General features: G+C 42.5%; 1 protein-coding gene across 3 annotated transcripts in view; it reads left to right on the top strand.

Annotated features, from left to right (window-relative positions):
- Positions 1–21,795, top strand: part of nav3 (neuron navigator 3) — a 294,795-nt gene that overhangs the window by 169,530 nt on the left and 103,470 nt on the right. For all 3 annotated transcript variants that reach the window (XM_054624281.1, XM_054624280.1, XM_054624279.1), the window contains exons 4-5: positions 15,030–15,102; positions 20,573–20,747. In XM_054624281.1, coding sequence (XP_054480256.1) covers positions 15,030–15,102; positions 20,573–20,747 — 248 coding nt within the window. The remainder of the gene's footprint in view (positions 1–15,029; positions 15,103–20,572; positions 20,748–21,795) is intronic.

Below are 21,795 nucleotides of genomic sequence, written 5' to 3'. Positions count from 1 at the left end.
CTTGTCCACAGAACCGTATACCAAATATTTGGTCCCAGAAGGAATCGGCTGAAACCTGCTGAGCGAACCTGTGAAGATGATGAGAATGAAAAATGACAGGAGCGTGGTACGAGGGGCTTTCAGCTCAGAGGGGATTTGACTCTGGTTCTGTTTCTTTCCATTGGATTGAGCATGTCTTGCTTCTACTGTGTTATAGCTTCGTGATAATACATAAGAGTGCAGACAGAAAATATAGAACATGGATGTGATTCAGTGGCTAGAGTGGGACGTGAGGCAGCTTTGGAGATTGAAGTTTAAGTTAATTTTGTTTCTTTTTTATCTGTAGTTTCCCAGTGGTGAACCTTATGTATTCAAATCTGAACATTGAAGTTTTGGTGATATTTATGTATGTTTTACAGTCAAAATGCTATTTTCCCAAGCCCTTCTTAAAATGTTTTCTGACAACGGCGCTAAACAATGTTCTACTTTGGATTAAACTTGAGATTGCATCTGAAAGTTCCACATAACAATATATTCTTAATACAGTTCACAGTTTAACTATTTCTCCGGTGGGCCCCTCCCTCGGTGGCTAAAATATGTTTTTCTGCTGCTCCAGTCTACAGCCACTTTACCTTACCGTCAGAGAGCCCATTCCGGCGGGGATCTGAAGCTGCTAGTTTACACAAAAATTCCATTTTATTACACATAACTCAATTTCTGAACTTATTTGTTTTGTTTTCTTTGTATGTATGGATTACTTGGGTTGTTACCGACATCTGGTGAACATTTCATGTCAATAGCACCTTTAGAAATATATTTACTGAGAAAAATGGTGACGTGTTCAATACTTATTTTACCCGCTGTTAGTACAACCTCACTTCAAAAAATTGGCACTAACCATTTCAGTAATTTCTAATTTGGAACAGTTTAAGTCGACTGAGCTAGCGCTAGCATTCTAATAATCAATTACCATAATGATTAGTTTACCTCGGTAACCGTCTTTGCTGCTTTTTGCTTTTTTGCTTTCGGCTGAATGGGCTTTTTTATTTTAAGAAAACAGAAAAGAATGCAGATGGACCTGCCCTTTAATGTCCTCTCCTGTCATATATCTCACTATGGTCCTCACCCTTTCTAGATTACTTGTCCACTTGCAATGGAGGGATTTGGATAAATGTGTCAGCTTAATGCATGTGATGTAAAGCTATAAACGCTTTCCTTGGATTGAGGATCTCACACGGCGTTTGTGTGAAGCCTTCACAAAGTCTCGCTCACCTCACGGTGCACTCTGCAATGTCTCTCTCCCATGTACAGTAAAACCTCACAGCCTCTGACGGTGCGTTTTCCCATAAATGTGCAGACATCCAACAGAGTTATATGAACACCCTGGTTTTTGAGTGGAGTGATTCTTAATTCCTCAGAAGAATCGTGCTCAAACACGAGAACGGCAGGCGAGGGACCCAGAAGAGGCCCATTCAGCAGAAAATATTAAAGCCTCGCAACACTAATCCTCCTCATTATAGACAGACATCATTAGCAAACCGTAGAGCGCTTCACTGAATTAAAGATGACTGTGCAGTTTTGCTTTCTGGATCTGTGTGTGCGTGTGTGTTTGTTTCTAGCGACCTCAGCAGAGGATGTCAGGGAAAAACAAACACTGTCAAAATGTTACACAAATGCAAAGATGCAGAGATGCAACATCTGTCAGCAGAATAGGGCAGAGAGATTACATCACACGACTCAATGTTTTAAAATCAACTCTTTCTCGCTGTTTGTCATTTGTGGTATTGGATATGAAAGTGGGTCATGGATCATACTTAGATCGACTAAATGCAGCCTTGGCTCTCACCCGATCCAGTTTGATCTTACAATTTAATTTCTTTTGCTGTTGATTTACGGTGAGGGAGCGTTTGTGTGAAATTGTGATACAGTTTGTCAAATTTTAGTGCTGAGTTTATGTTACATTGCACTGTTGGAGCAACGCACTATGCCATGGCGAGGATGGCGTGAGCAGAAAATGTCAGATTGTTGCGATTTTTGTGTCTTAAATATGTCAGAATTTTGCAATTGAAAGATAATTTCTGAATACATTTTTTAGAAATGATAGTATTGTCGGAAGTAAGATGTTTTTCAGAATATCTTTCCACTCCCAACTGAAGGGGAAATGCTGTGATTCAGAGATAAGTGGTGCTTTTTATTCCAATAGAAATGCTGTTCAGACCATTAACAAACAAATCTTAAACAGTAAATCTGCAAATGAAATATTGAATATTCACTGTCACTGACCAAATCAGTAGCTTTTAACAGTGGAGCTGCAAACTTTAACAGTGCTAGTTTTGTACCCAACTGACCAAAGAAAACCAAAAGGTTGAACTAAAGAGGCACTCTGTGACATCATGGTGTTATCAGGTGTCAACCTCCGGGTCTTAAAAGCAAAGCCAATGCTCAAGTGCCTTAAATTTGCGTTCTCTCTAGTTGCCATCAGGGGGCGACTCCTTGTTGAAAAAAAGTATATAATATATTGTATAGAAGTCTATGAGAAAATGACCCTACTTCCATTTGATTTATTGCCTCAGTAAACTTTGTAAACTTGAGTTTATGGTCTCAATCTCTAGTTTCAATTAGTCTTCAATACAGCATGATGTTCATTTAGTAAATGATGGTCCATTTAGAGTCAAACTTGCTACCTTGTGATTTATATGTAGCTAGCAGAGTGTTTTACGCCTAAAAATGTTTATGGCTGTGGACAGTAGCTTCCTGAAGTACATTTGATTGGTACTATAATTGTTTAGCCGAACACAATTTTAAAAGTCGACAGCGCAGTGCTAGCTGTTTGTGATGCTGTAGTTATGCACAGCTGCAGTTTGAGCTAAATGCTATCATGAGCATGCTTACATGCTGATGTTCCGCATGCTGTAATGTTTACCTTCTTTACCATCTTAGTTTAACGTGTTAGCATGCTAACATTTGCTAATTAGCAGCAAACACAAAGTACAGTTGAGACCGATGTAATGTCATTAGTTTAAAAGGTAGTTTGGTGAAGTATTGGACAAATTAGACCTGATGATGGTGCTAGATGAAGAGTTAAAGGGTCAACAAAGTAATTTGCAGTGCTTGCACAACATTTCCAGGCAATCAATCAAATAGTTGCTGAGATATTTTAGTCTGGACCAAAGTGGTGAATAAACTGACATACAGACATGGACAACCCCTTAGTCAGTGATTATAAATCTTTAAATTAAACTCAAGAAACCTATTGGAATTAATAAAGTGATTAGTAATTTCCACTTATACTACTATAAGTCACACTGTTCAGTATTTGGGCTTTAGAAGCATGTTTGGACTATGTGCTGCCTTTGAGGTCTAATTGAGTCTAGGGTTTCTCTGAGACTATAAAAGCCCACCAGTGTCATCTGGGCCCCATCTGTTGGCAGCCTGCAAACCAGCCAGACATGAGGACAAATAGCACGAGCCACTCAGCAGTATCATCCTCACCGGCCTGATGTTTCATCATCAGCACAGCTCGTCTTTAATCATAGCCTCTAATTGATCCTGTGCTCCTAATTTGAGCCCCTGACCCAGGTTCCTGCAAGGCCAAACCAACTGGCGTCTGCATGACACTCTTTCTCAGGTCGTTGATTAGAGTACACCAGCCATGGCTCTCTGGCTACTCATCCATAATGAGAGTCGGTTGGCCTGTATAGATGCAGACAAACGGATGATGGGAACTGTGGGCTTCTGAAACATCCCTGATGTCATTGTGCATGCCCAGCCATTGGCAGAGTGGCGAACATGGAGCAGAGGCAGATGGCCCGCTTAGACTGCTGAAAGTAAAGCTATGCAGGGAGTATCATTCATTCTCTCTTCTTGCTCACAGTCTGGATGCCGTGATGGAAGAGAGCTGAGTTTGTGACCTGAAGGATTTTAAGTTCAAAGCCCCTTGTCAGATGAAAAAAAACCTTTGTTTTGTCCAAAACATATATTACCATGAAGAACTCTAGACCACCTGCCCAGGCGAAGTTATTGATTAGCTGATGATGAACACAGTGGAGCATTGGGCCAGATATTTTTCGATGGAGTTAGTGGAGCCCCAAGACACAGCCTAAAAGAAAATGAATATTGGACTTACATTCGTCTGTTGGGCAAACAACTCCAACTGTAGACATCTTGGATTCACAACGGTTCCAACAAATTCTAAAAGAAACACATTTGAAATGGTAAATGGACATACTTTTATGTAAAGTAATAGTTTTCTGACCTCTCAAAGTGCTCAACGCTACATGCCAACATCCACCCATTCACTTACACATTTGTAGACTGAGGACAGAGGCTGCTATCCAAGGTGTCAATCTGCTCACCAGGATCTAATCTAAATGCCCATTCACACACCCATGCCAGGGCCTCTGGGTGCAATTTGGGTTCAGTGTCTCGCCCAAGGACTGGAGGAGCTGCGGATCAAACCGCCAATCTTATGATAAGTGCATGACCCACTCTAACTTCTGAGCCACAGTGTGACAGCATCATTCAATTATACATTGAACACAAAGAGCAACAGTGAAAGCTAAGGATGCTTGCAACAGATGCAAGTTGTGTGTTTAGCTATATTTTGGCAGAAACTTTACGTTCCGTAACATACTGAGTATTTGGACAGTGTAAAAGTGCATAATTGTATTTTTTCCCACTTAGACCAGGTTAATGTTGATCTCCATTAGCTGCTGTATTAGCTGCTGTTATAGAAAGCTCCTACTGGCAATTTGCTTCTGTACTTTATTTGACAATTCTCTATAACATTGTACATATTACAATTAAGTGATGAGAAAGTATCATGAATTGACAAGTGCTGCATTTGGTGTGAACACAGCACCAATCAAATACACTTCAGTAAGTGATTCCCTACAGCCATAGACTTTAAACAAGAAGTGGACAAAGTCACCGTGACGTTAGCCATTGGGGATGGAAGCTTTGAGTTAAGTATTTTGGCCATCGCCATCTTGTTTCTTTGCGACCACAAGTGACACAAGAGGGTGGAGATAAGTGCAACTGAACGCCTACCAGCCGGCCAAACATGCACTTTCCTCATTTTATATGCCAGATGTTAAAGAGAGCTGGTTGAGAGATGCTGGAGCTTGTCCTTAATAATTTGATTCCATTCTATATTGCACTATCAATGCAGTATAAATCATGATCAATTAACACCAACAGGAACAGTTGGTGTTAATCCATCTTCATGTTGTATCTACACATTGAAAAGGAGGTCATTGCCAATGCATCCATGTATCTTGTTTGGATCGAGGCACGTTTGTCTTGCTTTCAGCGCCGTACACAGTCAAGATATCTGGTGTCAGCGTGTTTCATATTAGTGCAACGGGCGTTGACAGGGTGTGCATGATGAATGTGTGATGCCATGAATTAGGATGTCTAGAGGCAGTACCAAGGACTTGGAGTGCGATCCGGTTTTGTAATGTATGGCTGCTCAAGTGCCTCAGCAGCTGTTGTGCTAAAACTGCTCTCACCCCGCGTGAGCATCGCTCTCCAGCTCTTGTGAAGCTTATTTGGGGCTCCATCTTTTTCTCTGCTCCTCTCTGCAAAAGTACCAGTTTGTTTGCTTTTTATTGCAAGACGTGTGTGTTCTGGTGCGCAGGCTGACCCCCTGGTATGGCAGCCGGTTTAGCAGCACGAATGGAGCACCCGGGGGCTCGTTACAGGCTAACTTGTAGCTCAAATGGAAGCTTTTAATCACTAATTATATCTGAATGGAATCGGCAGATGTTCTGTTAAGGGAGCGATGAGCTGGCTTGTTAAATCGGAGCAGTGGTGGACTGCTAACCTTTGATCTCGTTGGGCTGTGAAGCACCAGCTGCAGTCTCTCTTTACTATTCGGAACCTTTTCTCATTCACACCTAGTAAAGTATAAATCTGTCTTTTTATAAATCCCCTGTGTCCTTTAGATCTTAGAAATAAGCATACTCTATGTGAGGAGAGCTGGATTCTCTTCCTCCTTTATCCTCTTCTTCCTGTTTGGCAGCTCGTACACAGCCAGACCGCCTTGGCTGGTGCTGCCAGCTTTCCCCTGAAGCCTCCCCGGCCTCAGTAAACCCTGAACCTGCCTGGCACCCTCCTGGGCCACACGGCAAGTGACATACCTGTAAGTGATCACTGAGCGTCACTGTCATTCCTGGCTTTTAGTCTGTGCTGCTTCGTGAAGTAAAAAAAAACAACCACTGCGATTTGTATAAAAAAGCTCAAAGGGCATGAGTTTTGTTTGGATTTTGTTTTGAGCGCTTACTCCCAAAAAAAGCACATTCGTTGAATCTTCTGAGGAACTGTCAGACAGTTTATCACCCCAGCTTTATACTAGGAAAGAAATGGATAAAGGAGATGGTCCAGCTTTTTGGGGATGCAGTGCTGACTCACTGCTTAAACAAAATTACATTCCCATACAAGTGAACTGCAATCTCAATCAGGTTTCGAGGTAGCGTATTTTCGTTTTTGAAACATGAGTTTCACATTGTTAAGTGAAACAGAACAAAACTACTTGATTAGAGTTTTAGTATAAAACATCCTGGTTTGGCTTTAAATGACTATGGAATTGAAACAAGACAAAACTAAATATGCAACAAACCTACTTGGTTATGTTTAGGCAACAAAAAGTGACATCCAACATCTGGGAAAAGCTGTTCTCACTGTTTCATCGGTCACACGCAGACGCTGAGAGTCTATAGCAGGTTTAAACAGAAAGGATGGAAGACAGAGAGATAGAAAGACAGCAACACAGGACTCAGTGAGCAACTGCCGTGGACTCAAAGTTGCTGCAACAAGTTCTAAAGGTGCGTCATGAAGTTACTTTACCATAACACAAGACAAAATAATAATGTGACAAACAGATTTTTATCTGCACATAAACCCTGCTTAATTTTTATTAATTTAGACTTTTATTGACACAGCAGGATCAGTCAGCTACATTTATGATCGAAGCAGCCAATAATACTAAATAGGCCTATTACATTTAATTTGTTTTATCTGTTAGCTGTACAATAGCTTTTTCCATAAATCTCCCACACTCATTTTTCATCAAAACCCATCCATCACTGCTGATGACATCAGGCCATTAAAGTAATGTCTCCTCACATGCAGTATAGCCTCCCTCTTGCTGGATCAATGCAGCTCCAAAAGTGTCATCTCAAACCAATTCTCCAAGTTCCCAAACAGAAAAACACTGTCTTATGCGCTCTATTGTTGACAGTCCAGCATCAGATCTTTTTAAGCGTCATTCTTTTTTTTAATTCAGATGAACTCCATTAAATCTGTAGTCCCAATAAAGACCATGAAAATATTTGAGTGACAATTCTTTTTCCTAAAGAGCTTTACTCTTTAGGCAGATCTTACTCATGACCTGTTTATTATTGCATTGTTCAGTGTTCAGGGTTCGACAGTGGCCACAAAAAGTTACTCTGTGGCCACCAAATATCCCCTGTAGGTGGTCCGCCAGGTTTTATCAGGTCTCTCTTGAGAATGTTTGCATTCACATTACGGTATCACTTTGTGCTGATTGAATGCATCAGGTTGCTGTTGATTGGAATGTGGAACGATCCTGTTTTTTCTGAGATAATATGTCTTTTGTAAGTTTGTGTGAGAGAACAAAGAAGCTGAGTTTGTTATTTGAGATTAATTATCATAGCGGCCTAATTTCATTTTAGTCGAATTTAAGAAAGGCTGTGTTAAGCTTACCTTGCGTCATCGCTGGTCAGCAGGTTACGCAAACAGACCCCTTGAGAGTCAGCAGCTTAACCCCATTGACCCTTTAGTGAGAAACAGCCTCAGACAGGACTGACAACCAAATGTGTTGGCTGTCAGCAGTAATGCTATCCGTCACGATGGTGATGTCTACCTACGCAGACTGTGTGTTCGTGACATAGCGGAGTCATTCCCCCAGACCGCCCGCTGCGGTCCTCTGAAAAACATCTGCCACTCATTTATCCTCCTCTGCATACTCACTTTAATGTGCTCGGGTATAGAGATTAATAATAACGCCTCTACGTCTTCTGTCAGCTGTTTTCTTATGTTTACTTACAAACCCATCAAGTTAGAGGAGGTTAACCGAGATCACTTTACTAGCTTGTCTCCTGGTTGTTTAACATTTATGCTTAAAGGGACACTCTGATTTTACATTGACATTTAACATCGACTTTTACCATATTTTAAAACTCAACCTCAACCTTATGCAAGTGCATCACTAAATTGGATCTCCATGAAACAGCATGTTACATTGAAATATTCATGATTTTGCTATTATAGAATCACAAATATTTTTACACAATGGGGGTATTTCTTGTGCCATTAACTAGCATGTCAATGTATTTTTCAACAGTAGTTTTAGACATGAATATTTTCAAAGAGGAGAAGAATATTTCGCTGCGTTTTATATACGTTTTATATATGTGCACTTTAGTGTAAAACAACACAGAGACTCTATAGTCCAAAACCAAGACGGCAAACTTTATTACTTCTTAAAACCTTGACAAAGGCAGCGCAGACCAGATCCAATTCACTGTTACCTTTTATTGAAAAAGTGCTGCAACTGTCGCAAATTTGCATCGCTGTCGATATGATTGGTTTGGATGTTCTGACTCGTGCAGTGAAAAAGATTAACCCCGAGATTGATGAGGGACATGTTAGTCTATGTCAACCATGAGACATCTTTGTTGACTGTCTTTCTCTCACTCTGCCACTCGTTCACGCAGCCAACACACACATGTGAACCCCCTCCCACACACACACATACACATACACACACTGTCTGTGCAGCAGATGCGTAAAGCCACATGGAGGCCCTCCAAGTTATTTGATGCTGTAAACATTTGAAATTGAACCACCATACGTCATTGACACATCCGCGGATATAGGCCCGGGTTGCCATGCAGATCCCGTTGATTATACATCATGTGTGTTTATATGCTGACTGAGTTAGTACTGCAGCTTCTTAAAGAACTGGCAACGTCACAGCCAGTAAAGTCCTTCATTGTTGTATTTACCCGAATATGAGGCATGATGTGATAAAAATCATCGAGGGGCTTGTTTTGTCTCCGGAGCCTCGGCTACTTAAATTGAATCATCTATGCTCGGTTTTCATGCGTATTAGAAAGTTTTATGGCGTTCAGTTTCATAACATTTAGGCTGTTATGAAATCAAACAGCGTCTTTGTCAGCCTGAGCAGGCCTGATACATCTGCGTTTAGGAGGTTCAGCGTGAGGTTTACACTCATGTTGTTTCTAAAAATGAGCAATTACCACTTTTTCATACATTTTAGAAAAGACAGATCCTCAGCTATGGGCCATGAACGATTTCAGTCAGGGCAAGGAATTATGGGGGCTGCCACTGTGATCAATATTGCATAAAACAGTTCCCCAGCCAGTGCCAGATGAGAAAAATGTTTCTTTACTTTGGGTTTTGACATGATGAGCAATGATCCCTAGATTATGAGACAGTATCCGTTAACCCAGCCGCCCCTCTGCCCATCAGCCGACGCAAAGCTCTGTCCCATTTGATCCATTCGGATTCATCGCCTGTCAGCAGCTGTCTGCTTTGGACACATTCAGAGCAATAGGGCAGGGTGAAAGAGGAATCAATGGAATGTTGGGGAAGAGACGGTGTCAGACCCTCGGTCTGAGGAGGAGAGTTGACGGAGAGGTGACAGACAACTGGAGCAGTGCTTTGTTTGGTAAAATGAAGGCTTCAGATTCTTATTGTGTAGTGTAAGTCCTCTAAGCTGCCTTGTCCTTCAGGTCCTAGCTTGTTCTCACTCCCAACTTTTCAAATTTCGAAGCTTGATCACAAACTATGACGCTCTAGGTACCCCTAGAGTCAGTTTTGGACTCAGGGACGACATCCCTGTTACAAACATACAGTCTCTTTCCATAAAAAAACTTCCAAGGTAGGTTTATTTAGTTTTTAGGTTTACTTACGAAACAAAACCACTTGGTTAGGTTAAGGGAAAGATCGTGACGTAAAACAAGCACATTTTTTGCGTAACTCAGTTAGTTAAATGCGGAAGTTAACTAACAAAACTACTATAAAAACTAAGGAAAGTCAACCTTGACTTGGTCTTACAAGCGACGCAAACAATAGACTCCTGGGTGAAAGTCCTGTGTTTGTTTGACCCATCCATCCACCTATCCAACCCGCCCTCCTTGGACTTTTCTCTCTATTTATACTAAATCAGTTGCGCTAAGCCTCTAAGAATGGGTTTACATTTGAGTTATGAAAGCCTAGTACGTCTAAAGGGTGTCAGCAATGAGGGCCACCGACCAAGCTGCGGTACTCGACGCAGCGGGAGTGAAAAACACACAAATAACTCTCATTTTCAAAACCTCTGGGCCACAACTCAGCTTCAGTGAGCGGAGGGACTTGGCTTAGCCTGCGTGTAAATGTTTGGCTTTCAGAGCAGCTCCGCTCAACAGCAATGATTAATAAAGTATACTCGGGCTGTAAGAGGCATCCCAGTAAAGTGTCGCCTCAGCGTGAGTGATGAGCTCTGCCTCATTAGGCGTCCAGTGCCAAGAGGAATTAATGGGTGCAAAAAAAGTGTGTATTCATTCTGTCAACATTCAGGTGCACTGAGTGGAAGAAGAAGAAAAAAACAATATGGGGTTGTCTGAGGCAAACTCATTTTTGTTAGCTTAAGATGGTATTGATTTGGATCTGCTGGCTTAAAACGATGACACAGTGGTTTCTACGTGAGGGATTTTTTATTTACCTGGACTCCCCTGACTCATCACTAGACTTTGATTTCTGCCTTAAGCATAAGTCAGAGATGCTTCAAAAGCCAATCAGCTCTTTGTCGCTTTGGTTATCTACACACAGCCTCCGACGACCCCACTGGTGATTCAGGTTCCAACAACAGGACGAGATTTAAAAAGGATTAATAAACACTTACAGCATTCAGAAAATAACCGCTGCGTTCACAGTAAAACACATCGGAAAGAAAAAACTAATAGTCAACCGAGCCACCCCAACCCTTACTCACAAAAATGGCTTTGTTTGTTAAGCTTGAGTCATCTGTGTTTTAGAAATACTGACTTAGGGATTTAAGGTGGCATGTATTTTTCCACTGGATATGTAGCATTCTGGACTAAAACCCCTCAATTATCGAGCTGTTCTCATGTGCTGTAAAGCGCTAACGCCTGGTTTTCCAGTCTCGTCTTGACAGAGGTTGTTTTCTGTCCCCGTACGAAGTGGTAATTAAGGTGTTGGCCCATTTGTATTTGACAGTTGCATCTAAGGGATAACACTTTCCAAATCCAGCCATCATGCATCAGTCACTTGATATGTTTGGAGAGGCCCAGCGTTCCCCAGGACACTTTTCACAAGGCAAGAGGGACGTGAGGAAGTTAAGCTGCAAACATGCACATGTAGCCACTGTCTCATCTGGTGTCTCAGTGGAAAGAGAATCATAATGCCCTAAAGTACTGTAGGAACGCTAGAACGTTGCTGTAGAGATTTACCAAACAGTTTACCGAAGGGACATTTAAAGTGCACTTAGAGAAAAAAAGATGACTCCTGTTTTTCACAAAGAACATTCTTACATGAGAGCTTCTTTTCATGCAGCTTTAGAAAGTACATACTTGTCTGTCAATGGGGGAAGAAAGCAAAGAAGAGGAAAAACTTAAAAGTTGCAAAAACAAATTAAAGTCAGTATACAGTGTTTGTGTCTTGTTGACCGCTGGTAGAACCACAAATGGCCAATTTACAGCCACTCAAAAGCGTGGCATCATGAGTCATTTACTCAAAAAAGTACAAGCCAAAAAATTTAAATAGAAAATTGCATATGCTTCACATCATAGTTAACCAAACCGTGCTGATTTTATACACATGTTGGTATTTCCTTCTTGGTTTCCATTAATTTCCCCTTTGGTAAAAAAAAAAAAAGAAAAAAGACATTCTTGAAAGAAATTGTATCATGTGTGTACTTCATGTCTGAATTCAGATTTGTTAAACATACTATATCACTGGGTGATGATGAAGTGTAAATGCAGAGAGATTGTTATTTGCTAATGAATAAAAATCTTGAAACAGAAGAATAAAAACATTCAAAGATCTTAAACTGTCAAGTGTGCATAGAAGTGTTGGCCAAAATGTAAAAATAAAAAAGTAAATCAGCTACGACTTGCAGAAACATGGGCACGATCCTTTAACCAGTTATATAGTCAAAAGTGGGTTCATTCTTGATCTTAGAAACGCAATTTGAAAAATATATTCCCCATGTGCGGCCCACTTACATGATGTTTCTGATGTGTCAGCCACAATTCCACAGAAGAACTGTATGAATAACTGTTTTCTTGACATTTCAACCACTAGAGGTTACAGTGGTTATCACAGCTTTACGTTCAATGCCAATATAGAGTGCATAGAGTCGTGGTTCAAACTCATCAGCTATTCCAGAGGAGTCTGTGGAGGACAGGTTGAAGCATGGATTCTGGTTTTTCCTTGTGTCTACAAGCCATGACACAAGCCTTCCTCCACTCCGCTGCCTGTGAAAGTTGGAATATGACATTTAGATTTGTGGTGTGGCTCTGTAAAGGCAACATCGCTGAATTCAAACTGATTATCATGGAAACTTAACAGCTCCACCCACCGCCGCCATAATTCTTTAAGGCTTAGTGGCGAGTCTCCTTCTTCCCCGCACGTGCCCTCCTGTCACCTCTCAAAAAAAATGCTCCCCCTGCTCTAAGTGCTCCCTGATTGGGCAAAGTGCGACTCATCAAAATAACCCTTTTCCAAATTGCCTATAATGGCTGGCGTGGATCCGTCTGATGCCAGCCAGCGTCGGAAAAATAAACGATGTCGGTTTACTGAGAAGCTGCTACAGGATGCCACAAAGCCAGAGCGCCCACCAAACGAGCAGTTAAACATCGCCAGAAAACCAGCGGAACATTAGTGACCCGACCGTCATCAACGCCTTCAATCATCATTCTGCTCGTTTACGTCTTTTCAGAGTTGAGGCCGACTAAAAACAAACAGCGGTTTGCCGTCTAAAAGCCTCGTTGGAGGAAGGCGCAGATTTTGACGGCAGACAGAGGTCTGTCTCCAACTAGATTTACCGTTTATGAGTTCACTCCTTCTTTGTCTTTATCAGCTCTTAAAGCTGCCTTCAAACACACACATGATGCCTGCAGAACAGATGCAACATTCTTCAGCGAGGCCTCCCAGAGCTTTTTGTTGTATTCAAACAGTTTGGGCCTAATTGAGAAGTCCCTTGATGAAAATGGCTGTTATCTTGCAAATATTGTTGATAACATATCATCCGTGCCCGCGGGCTGGGCATTTTGGCAGCCGTTGCACTTTGAAAAACTCCTACGTCCCACATTGTCCCGGTGCTCGGTCTAATTAAGAGCGCTGTAATGAACCCTCACAAAACGCTGCTTGGCACATGTCTACCCGACATACGAACTTCTGAGAGTTTGCGTGGGATAATCAAACAAGTAAGCACACACATGTGTCAGCGTCTGGTGTGTGTGTGGGGGGGGATACGGCGGCCCACATGTGAGGGGGCGGAGGACGTGCGTGGTGTCGGGTAGATGGAGGAGCTCCGTGTCGGCTTCTTGTCCCACAGGGGCTCCCTGTTGATACAACCAGTGTAAACACATCAGTCTGCGGAGGGAAAAGTGACAGGGAGGGGAAGCGGTCTTCTTCAGCAACTACTTGGGATGCCCTTGAGCAAAGCGTTTTGATCCCTAGTGCAGCTGGACAGTGTGCAGATTGGTGATGGGAGAGAGCGTGTGTAGGCAGAGAGTGGAACGGTAATAAAAATGATGGTTGTCAAAAATATGGAATTATTGATTCATATGGATGCTGAGTATTCCAAACAGTTGTAATGCTTCGAACACGGTTAACATCATAGACTTTATATAAGAAGTGGACGTAGTCTACGTGACGTCACTCATTGGTTTGTGGACTGCCGTTTTGCCGTTGGCATTTTGGTTTTGGTTTGGATTTTTGGTCCATCTCTACACAGCTTACCTGTAAGCAATGCTGCTGTCATTAGCCCAACAAGTCCTCCAAGCTAAATTACAAAATACGTCATTAGCCTATGCCCTGTGATGTGATATCAGGTCATTTCACATGCTTTGTCAGGGTAGTAGTTTGGTGAAAAGCACTTTGCATTCTGATATCACCCGTGATCTCTGAGTTTCTGAGTTTAGCTCGGAAGGAGTAAAAGCAGAATCAGCGAGCATCCAAACTTCCCGTGTGCAGATATGACTCATTATCTTGGCGCTGCTAAATGGCTAACAAAGAGACGCTGGTGACGCTGAGTGAGAGAGCATTTAAACCAGAGAGAGAGAGAGAGAGACAGCTGAGCAGAGTCACGGCTCATGAATCATCATTGCCCGCTGGACGTCTGGCTGCGTTGCCCCAGCCTGCCCTTTGAGTGGCCCTGGCACACTGCGCTGACGCGGAGTGTTCCGACCTTTGACCTCGTCATAAAAGAGCTCCTGAGGGGACGTTGGCGGCTGGCCGACATGCTAATGAGGCCACCCGCTAGCCACCGTTGACGAATGTAAAAAATCCCCCTAATAACTGTGACCCCAGTGGGACTTTGTGAAACTGAGACCAGGCTAGAGAGGTGACATGTGGACTACGCTGTGAAAGCCCTCGAGTGGGCCCCGCTGACCCACACGACCTGTGTTTATGTGAAAATGTGTGTACATTGTTTTCTGTGTGTGTCTACAGTGTGTATGAAAATGTGACTGTACTGTATATCCTCTGTATATACATATGGCCGTGTTTGAAATATGCAAAAGCAGGATGCACCCCCGGTCTGTGTAGGTGGCGACACACTGCGGTCAGTATGCCACGCAGCCGGGTCCCAGGGTCGAGTTGGGGGGGTCGGGTATTAGCCACACAATGGTTGGCTTTATGGGCGGTTACGGCCGACGGTCCCCGTTCTTTTCGAGGCCCTCCGCCCCGAGACATTTAGGCTGGCTGAACGCTAAGTATGGTCACATTGTCGCCTGTGTCTGTTCTTTGTGCTGACTGTCTGCCGTCTTCCTCCGCAGATCGAGAATGTGGACGCCTGCCTCAGTTTCCTGGACGCCAGAGGAGTGAACGTGCAAGGGCTCTCTGCAGAAGGTAAGACGAATAAACAATGTGTCATTCAAGGCCTGATTAAACTCTTAATTGAATCAGCGGGATCAGCAGAAGAAGGATCTCCCTGTTGTATCTCCAGACCTGGAAATATTCATTTGGCTCCAGCTCCAACCGACCTTCTGCGGGTAGCTTTCCATTTCTCCACAGGACAGAATATCTTCGAAAAAGCCGGTTGAAGCCCATTTCCAAGACCCACTATTAAACTTCACGGCAATGGAATTTACCGCCTTGGTGTCATGACAGGCTGCACAGTTTTCTCCATCTCCAGCTTTCACTATGGCAGTGTAGGCAATCATTAGGGCATCAAAGTGGATTGTGGGAGGATAAAAAAACTCCAGAGAGAGGATTGGCCTCCCGACCATCAGGCCGTGCGGTACACGGCTCATGTGGCTGCAGCAGCGCTCCATGCTGAGAGACTGCTGGCCAAATTGAATGATAAGCTAAAAATTGTCTCTCAAGGCCAGGGCTGAAATTACAGTTAAGATCCAAACGATCTGTTATGAATTTGTTTTACACTTGATTTGGACTCTGCAGGAGGAACACGAGATTCCCTCAAAGCTCCTAAATGAAACCAACTGCAAGCAGTTTTTTTAACTGCATTCAAAAAGCTTATGTGGCGTGTAGCATTACATGGTGTGATGTGTCCTACACCATGTAATGCTACTCCTGACATGCCATACATTAGCTAGCTTCCTCCTTCTCTGGAGAGCAAATAGTTGCTGTGAAAACCATGTATCTCCACATGTCAACTTTTTAGGAGCTAAGCCCATTTACAACTTTGTAACTTTGATGTATTTGTCAGGGATTTGCTCGGTACGAGGAAGCAGGATCCCTACCCTTTTTTTTCCACTGATAATCAGAAGCGGCAGATTTATATCAAAAGTGGGAGGGCCAAAAAGTGTGTATGTGTGTGTGTGACACTGTGCATAAACAAACAATTTTACCTCAAATGTCTTCTCTGCCACTACTCGAACATCTGATCAGCTCAGACACATCCACCTGTATCTCTCTCTGTCGCTCAACCATATCACTCTACAGCCACAACCGAACTCATACCAACAACATAATATGTAATTGTGGATTGCACTTGCTAAAACCCAGCATGTTCTAGTCCTTTTGCAAGTATAAAAACCTTTTACAAATCGTTTTCTTCTGCTGCTCTCGTTCCCAGTGCAGGATACGGGTGTAAAGTGTGGTGGGCAATCAAGATAAAATGCCCTTGTAGTGACATATTTGTGCCATTTTAACTTTCAGCTTTCTAGCTTTCTACTGTCTTAGTCAAGTTTCACGTTTGTCATAAAAAAGTTTCACATAATTTCAGATTTTTTTTTACATCAATTTTAAATTAATTTTCAACATACATGAATATGTCCATTACCATATAACATTAAACCAGAGTTCAACACTACAGTTTGTCCAACACATTTTATTTGGGACCCATTCAAATGACCACATGTCAGTCCTGGGACATCACTCCACTGAATACCTATCCACATCACTTTGTTTTTCAGATTATCCAATTGGGTTTTAATTAGGTTATATAGCTGGGAAGCAGGATTACTTTCACTTAACCTCTCAGTTTTTTTATTAAATTCGAAATCACCAAAAATGGAGATTCATGGTTTTCACTGAACAAGGTCAAAATGTGAAAACAAACAACTTTGACACCTGACAACTCTGAGTTAAAGGTAAACTTAGTGGCAAATCTTGATTCCAAGAGGCACATATGTTTTGTACAGTTTACAGTGTAAAGATCAATTCTTTATAAAAAAAAGAAGTAGTGATCTGAGAACTTCCTTCTGACTTGGGTTTCTCTAGGTACAAGCATGTCTCAATGTCTCCAGCTGTTATTTAGGACCTGCAGACCCCATGTTGTTTCTGCTCCCCTTTAAACCATTAAAGAGGTGAGCGTGTCCTTGACCTCTCCAGCAGCAGAAATAGCCCGAGAGGCTGGCACACACTGACCGACAGCTCTAAATCCTGCAGCACTAAAAGCAGCAAGGTGACTCGCTGGGCCTGGTATTAGATATATGGGCTATTGGGTTACTGTGTCCATCACATGTCTTTCTATACGTCGCTCACTGCCTATGTCAGCCTCAGCCTCTATACCCTGTAAGACATGTTTGCTTTCCGGATTCTGTTGGCTGGCATATGTGGCCTTTATTATCTTTTTACAAGGCGTGGGTTTAAAACTCAAAGTGGATTTTTTTATTTTTTTCTCAGAGAGCCTACTTCTTGTAATAACCTCTCTAGAAGTCGCCTTGCATCCCTTTCAGTTGGGAGGCTGTAAACCAAAGTTCCGGAAAAACCCATCATGTTGAAGAGCGTCCCTCAGACGTTTCCGCTGAGGGAGGTTACAGCCCATAATGAAAACAAGGCAAGGTTTTTTTCTTGAAATGCAAGAAAAGAACGTATCACTACTGAGAAGTTGTCATTGTGAAACCAAAGCACGTACTGCACAAGTACAGCAAGGCCACTATTGTGGCTCTAGACTCTTTAAAAGCTTAGTTTCAATTTTAAAAGAAAGATAAACTCCAATTTGACCCCTTAACACCAAAAATCTCCCCCCGCGCGTTTTACTACTTGAAATGTGATAATTATCCACAGGAAGTTCAGTCTGCCATTACCAGCATTAAAAAGCAGGTGTAAAGCTCCAAAACACACATTTCCTGCAGCTGATAATGGGTTACAGTGAGGGGTCCTCACAGCGGGTCATTAAAGCCCCATTCCACTGCAGGATCTCTGCCATAGCAGAACAGCCTCCCGCCCTGTGGGGCAACCCACAGAATGACCTGCTCACCACAATAAAGTCCCTCCTGCTTTATCTCAGTGGGTGCATTTCTTTTTTTAAGCAGGTCTGATTTCATTAGGGTCACTATGCTGGGGTCAGCAGGGGGTGCACACTTGGTGTCTGACCAGAAAAGCCCAATGAATCACTGTTACTTTCTAGCTACAAAAAAAGAAAAAGAAACTAGCTGTGTAATTAGCTCAAAATATAATACTGGAGGGATAGTTGTTTGAAGGTCTAATTGGGAATTAAATGGAATCCAAACAAATGAATTAAAAGCAAGTTTACACAGAGAAAGCCAAGGCCAGCAGAGGAAGCAAAGACACGACCGGCTGTGGAGTTGTAAATAGGGGCCCTGTTAGGATGTGTATTGTCTGGGGATTAAACCCAAGAAAGGCTGATTAAAGAGGGCAAAGACTAAATATATAGTCATAAATGCTCACATGGTATTTGTCATCTTCTTTCTATTACCTGACCGTGCTAGAACCTCTCTTCCTCCTCCTACAAAGTCCTCTGTGACTAATGAAATAACTAGCCTCTCCAAATAATAATAAAATTCATTTTTATCATACTGTCTGTCTGAATATACCCGTTTTTTACATCCTTCTGATTCGCTCCGTTTTAGCGCCTGTGGCTTTAATCCCACTCACCAATAAAGCCTCTGCTCTGATTGGCTTACAAAAAATAAATGCCGCACTTTTGCAGAGGTAGCTCTCAAGCCTTGGGTGGAGATACTCAAATGGGAGGGCCATATATTCTAATGAACCTGCTTGTGACACAGGAAGTGTACATGCACAATTTTTTTCATGATATGTCTTCATAAATAACTAAATTTGACAAAGCGACGCCAAACTGGGGCTTAAAGATCAGCTGACACAACCTAATAAGTTGATGCTGTGCTTTTGTGGTACATAGTGCTGAACAATTGGTCAAACAGACTAGTGTAAAGCAGTGATTTTGGAGCTCTGAGGAACCCAGGAGAGTTACCCGGTCTGTAATGTAACCGTGCCACAAGCCTACACTTTGCTAAAGTTTGAGTTGGACATAAAAATGCTCAAATGTGCTGTTCTGTTCTGACCCTGACCTTCCAGGGAAACTTCTCTTTTGGGTCAGATGAAGCAGCATTGTTCCTCCCTTCCTCATCGTTATCATTTCTGTTTCTTTTTACCAGTTTCCATAAGTTTCAGTCCACAGCGGCTGAATCTGCAACATACTCTCTCCCTGAAGCACAACAAAACGCTTCTGATCAGATTCTCCAAGGCCCGGTATAAATTGCCGCCTCTTGGAAGCTAGAAAATGAAAAAAAAACAGCCCAGAGAGATTAATCGTCTCCAACTTTCTCAGCCTCCAAACGGCACACTGTAGCCACGGATGGCCGGGGAGAACGTCTGAGCCGCGCCAAATTGAAAAATGGAGTGAAAAAGCCCTGCGTCAGCCGGCGCTATCCCTTCGTGTGCCAGCTCTCACTGAGGGTTTTGATCCGAAAAGTCCATTTCACAAATGGGTGCGTTAGCCACAGTGATCAATTCTTCCGCCTCTGCGCCTGCCGGATCCCACCGCGGCTACTTGTGTGTGAGTTTTGACTCAGGAGCTGTTGAGGATAAGATGAACACCTCAGACAGAGTTGCCCATCGATTAGGGGCTTTTTTTCCCGCTGTTTGTTGCCAGTTCAGCATATTTAAAAAGGCAACTTTATCTGCAGGGCTGCACTTTCTTGGGGATCAAAAATAAGGAATTTAATCTGTCTCTTATATTCAAGTTGATTTAGTAGTTTTATATTCATGTATTTTGCGTGATTGTGTTTCATCTGTTTGTTCGTCCTTATCCGTGCTACTGTTTTCTAGCTGCTGGCATTTCAGTTGTCATTATTGTAGTGAACACCAACGCAGCTGGTATAAATTTTCATTTTTATTTCATCCATTTATATCATATCATGTTTATCAAAACACACTTCTGCTGCCGTGGTCCCCCGCTTCACCTGTGAAACACTATCAGTTCCTCATTTCGTGGCAAAGCAGAAGTGTAATTTTAAGTTCCCGTCATATATATTTTTGGCCGTTTGGCCTCAGACGTGCCCTCACACCAGACAGTCAGCCAGTTAAACACCAGTGCAGCAGTTCCCATGCTGAGCTTCACTCCTAAATGAACCAGCTGTGTGTTAGCAAACGCTTTAGACCAGAATCTATGACAACTGGTTCTCCTCGTCATCTGTGGCCTAAACTGTTCCTAGAGACAGTAAGTGTTACCTCGTGCTGTAAATAATTAAATGCTATAACTCTGCATATTATATACAGTACATCAAATCATCCCGTTAAAGCCGGTGTATAATTACTCTTAAAAAACTCTTATGCTTGCTGCACAACAGCTGCACTTGAGCTCTATCCCCAAGTGGCTTTTCTCTAAACATATGTTCACTTTACAGTGTTTGAAAGATACAATAAATGGTTTGGAAAATATTCATTTTCAGCGTCACGGGACACTGCTTTGGTTCCAGACTGATAAAAAACAAAGTCCTGCACTACTTTAACGTGCAAAAATGGCTATATACCAAGAAATGCATTTGTTTTACAGAGGGTAAAGATGTATACCCCTGTACATTATGGAGCAGCACCATAAGAACCACCCCATAACCCTGAAATTTCCCTCCCTTTCTCGTCCCCGCAGAGATCAGAAATGGCAACCTGAAGAGCATCCTGGGCCTCTTCTTCATCCTGTCACGCTACAAGCAGCAGCAGCAGCAGCAGCAGCAGTACTACCAGTCCCTGGTGGAGCTCAGCCAGCAGACCAGCAGCACCGCGCCGTCCGCCGGCAGCCTCAAGACGCAGGAGATGCAGTCCAGGTACGCTGCGCTCCAGACGATTGCATTCCAGTAGTTTGGTGTCGGTTTGGGTCTAATATCTGGATCAGACGTAGCCCAGAAGGTCGCAAGCTAATGTCACTGGTTTGAATTAGCAGACCAATTACTTTTTAGGATCTCTGCTGGCAAAGAGGTCGACTGATTTATTGCTTTTGGATGCTTAATTGGGTGTAGTAAGAGGTTTTGTAAACAGGAATTTGTTGGATATGATCGTCTCTCAGTGTGAAATGAATAACAGCTTTAATGGAAAATGTTTCTCATTAGTGATTCTGCTGCATCAGCTCCATATGGAAGGTTTGACACTGACGACTCAGGCTGGCTAACAGACAGATTAATATTAGATTTAGAATGCAGTCCTAGCCTCAGAATGAATGGGATATTTTCTAATTCACTCTCTGGTTGAGAGTTAATTAGAAGATTTACATAGCTATCATATCTGTCCCTTAAATAAAGGAGCCACAGCCTGTTAGCCTAGCATAGCTTAAAGATTGTAAGCAGGGGGAAACGGCTAGCCTGGCTATGTCTGAAGTTGACGGAATCCACCAGTGGTCGCATTATGGATAGCCAAGGTGCCAGGTTTTGATAATGAAGAAGAATACGTGGAACATTTCCATCCGCCTAATTTATGCGCAGTTTTCAATTTCCACCGGGGAAATTTCAATTCCAGAATGGAAACTTTAAGTTTAGACTTTAAGATGCATAATTGCAGTGTAATATTGTGTGAATATGTCTTGCATTGTTGTGTTGTCTTATATGCCAGTGCGTTAGACAAATTCCATTCTATGCAAATCTAATGGACAATTAAGTAATCTGAATCTGAAAAAGGTTTTACAACCAATTGCACTTGCAGAATGAACCCTTTTAATTACGCCATCTTTTTGCGCGTTCTTCTTCTGCAATAGTAAAAGGGTTTTGAGCATAGAGAATTGGCATCACCTACTGCTTATCTCCATGAAAACAACTCCGAATAGTTGCATAGGGTAGTGGATGGAAACAAGCGATCAATTCGCATATTCTTTTGATGATTTTC

This window comes from Anoplopoma fimbria, chromosome 23 (genome assembly GCF_027596085.1).
Source record: "Anoplopoma fimbria isolate UVic2021 breed Golden Eagle Sablefish chromosome 23, Afim_UVic_2022, whole genome shotgun sequence".
In the NCBI taxonomy this organism is placed as follows: domain Eukaryota; kingdom Metazoa; phylum Chordata; class Actinopteri; order Perciformes; family Anoplopomatidae; genus Anoplopoma; species Anoplopoma fimbria.
The sequence above is the reverse complement of the archived record's forward strand: the minus strand, read 5'-3'. Positions and strand labels throughout refer to the sequence as shown.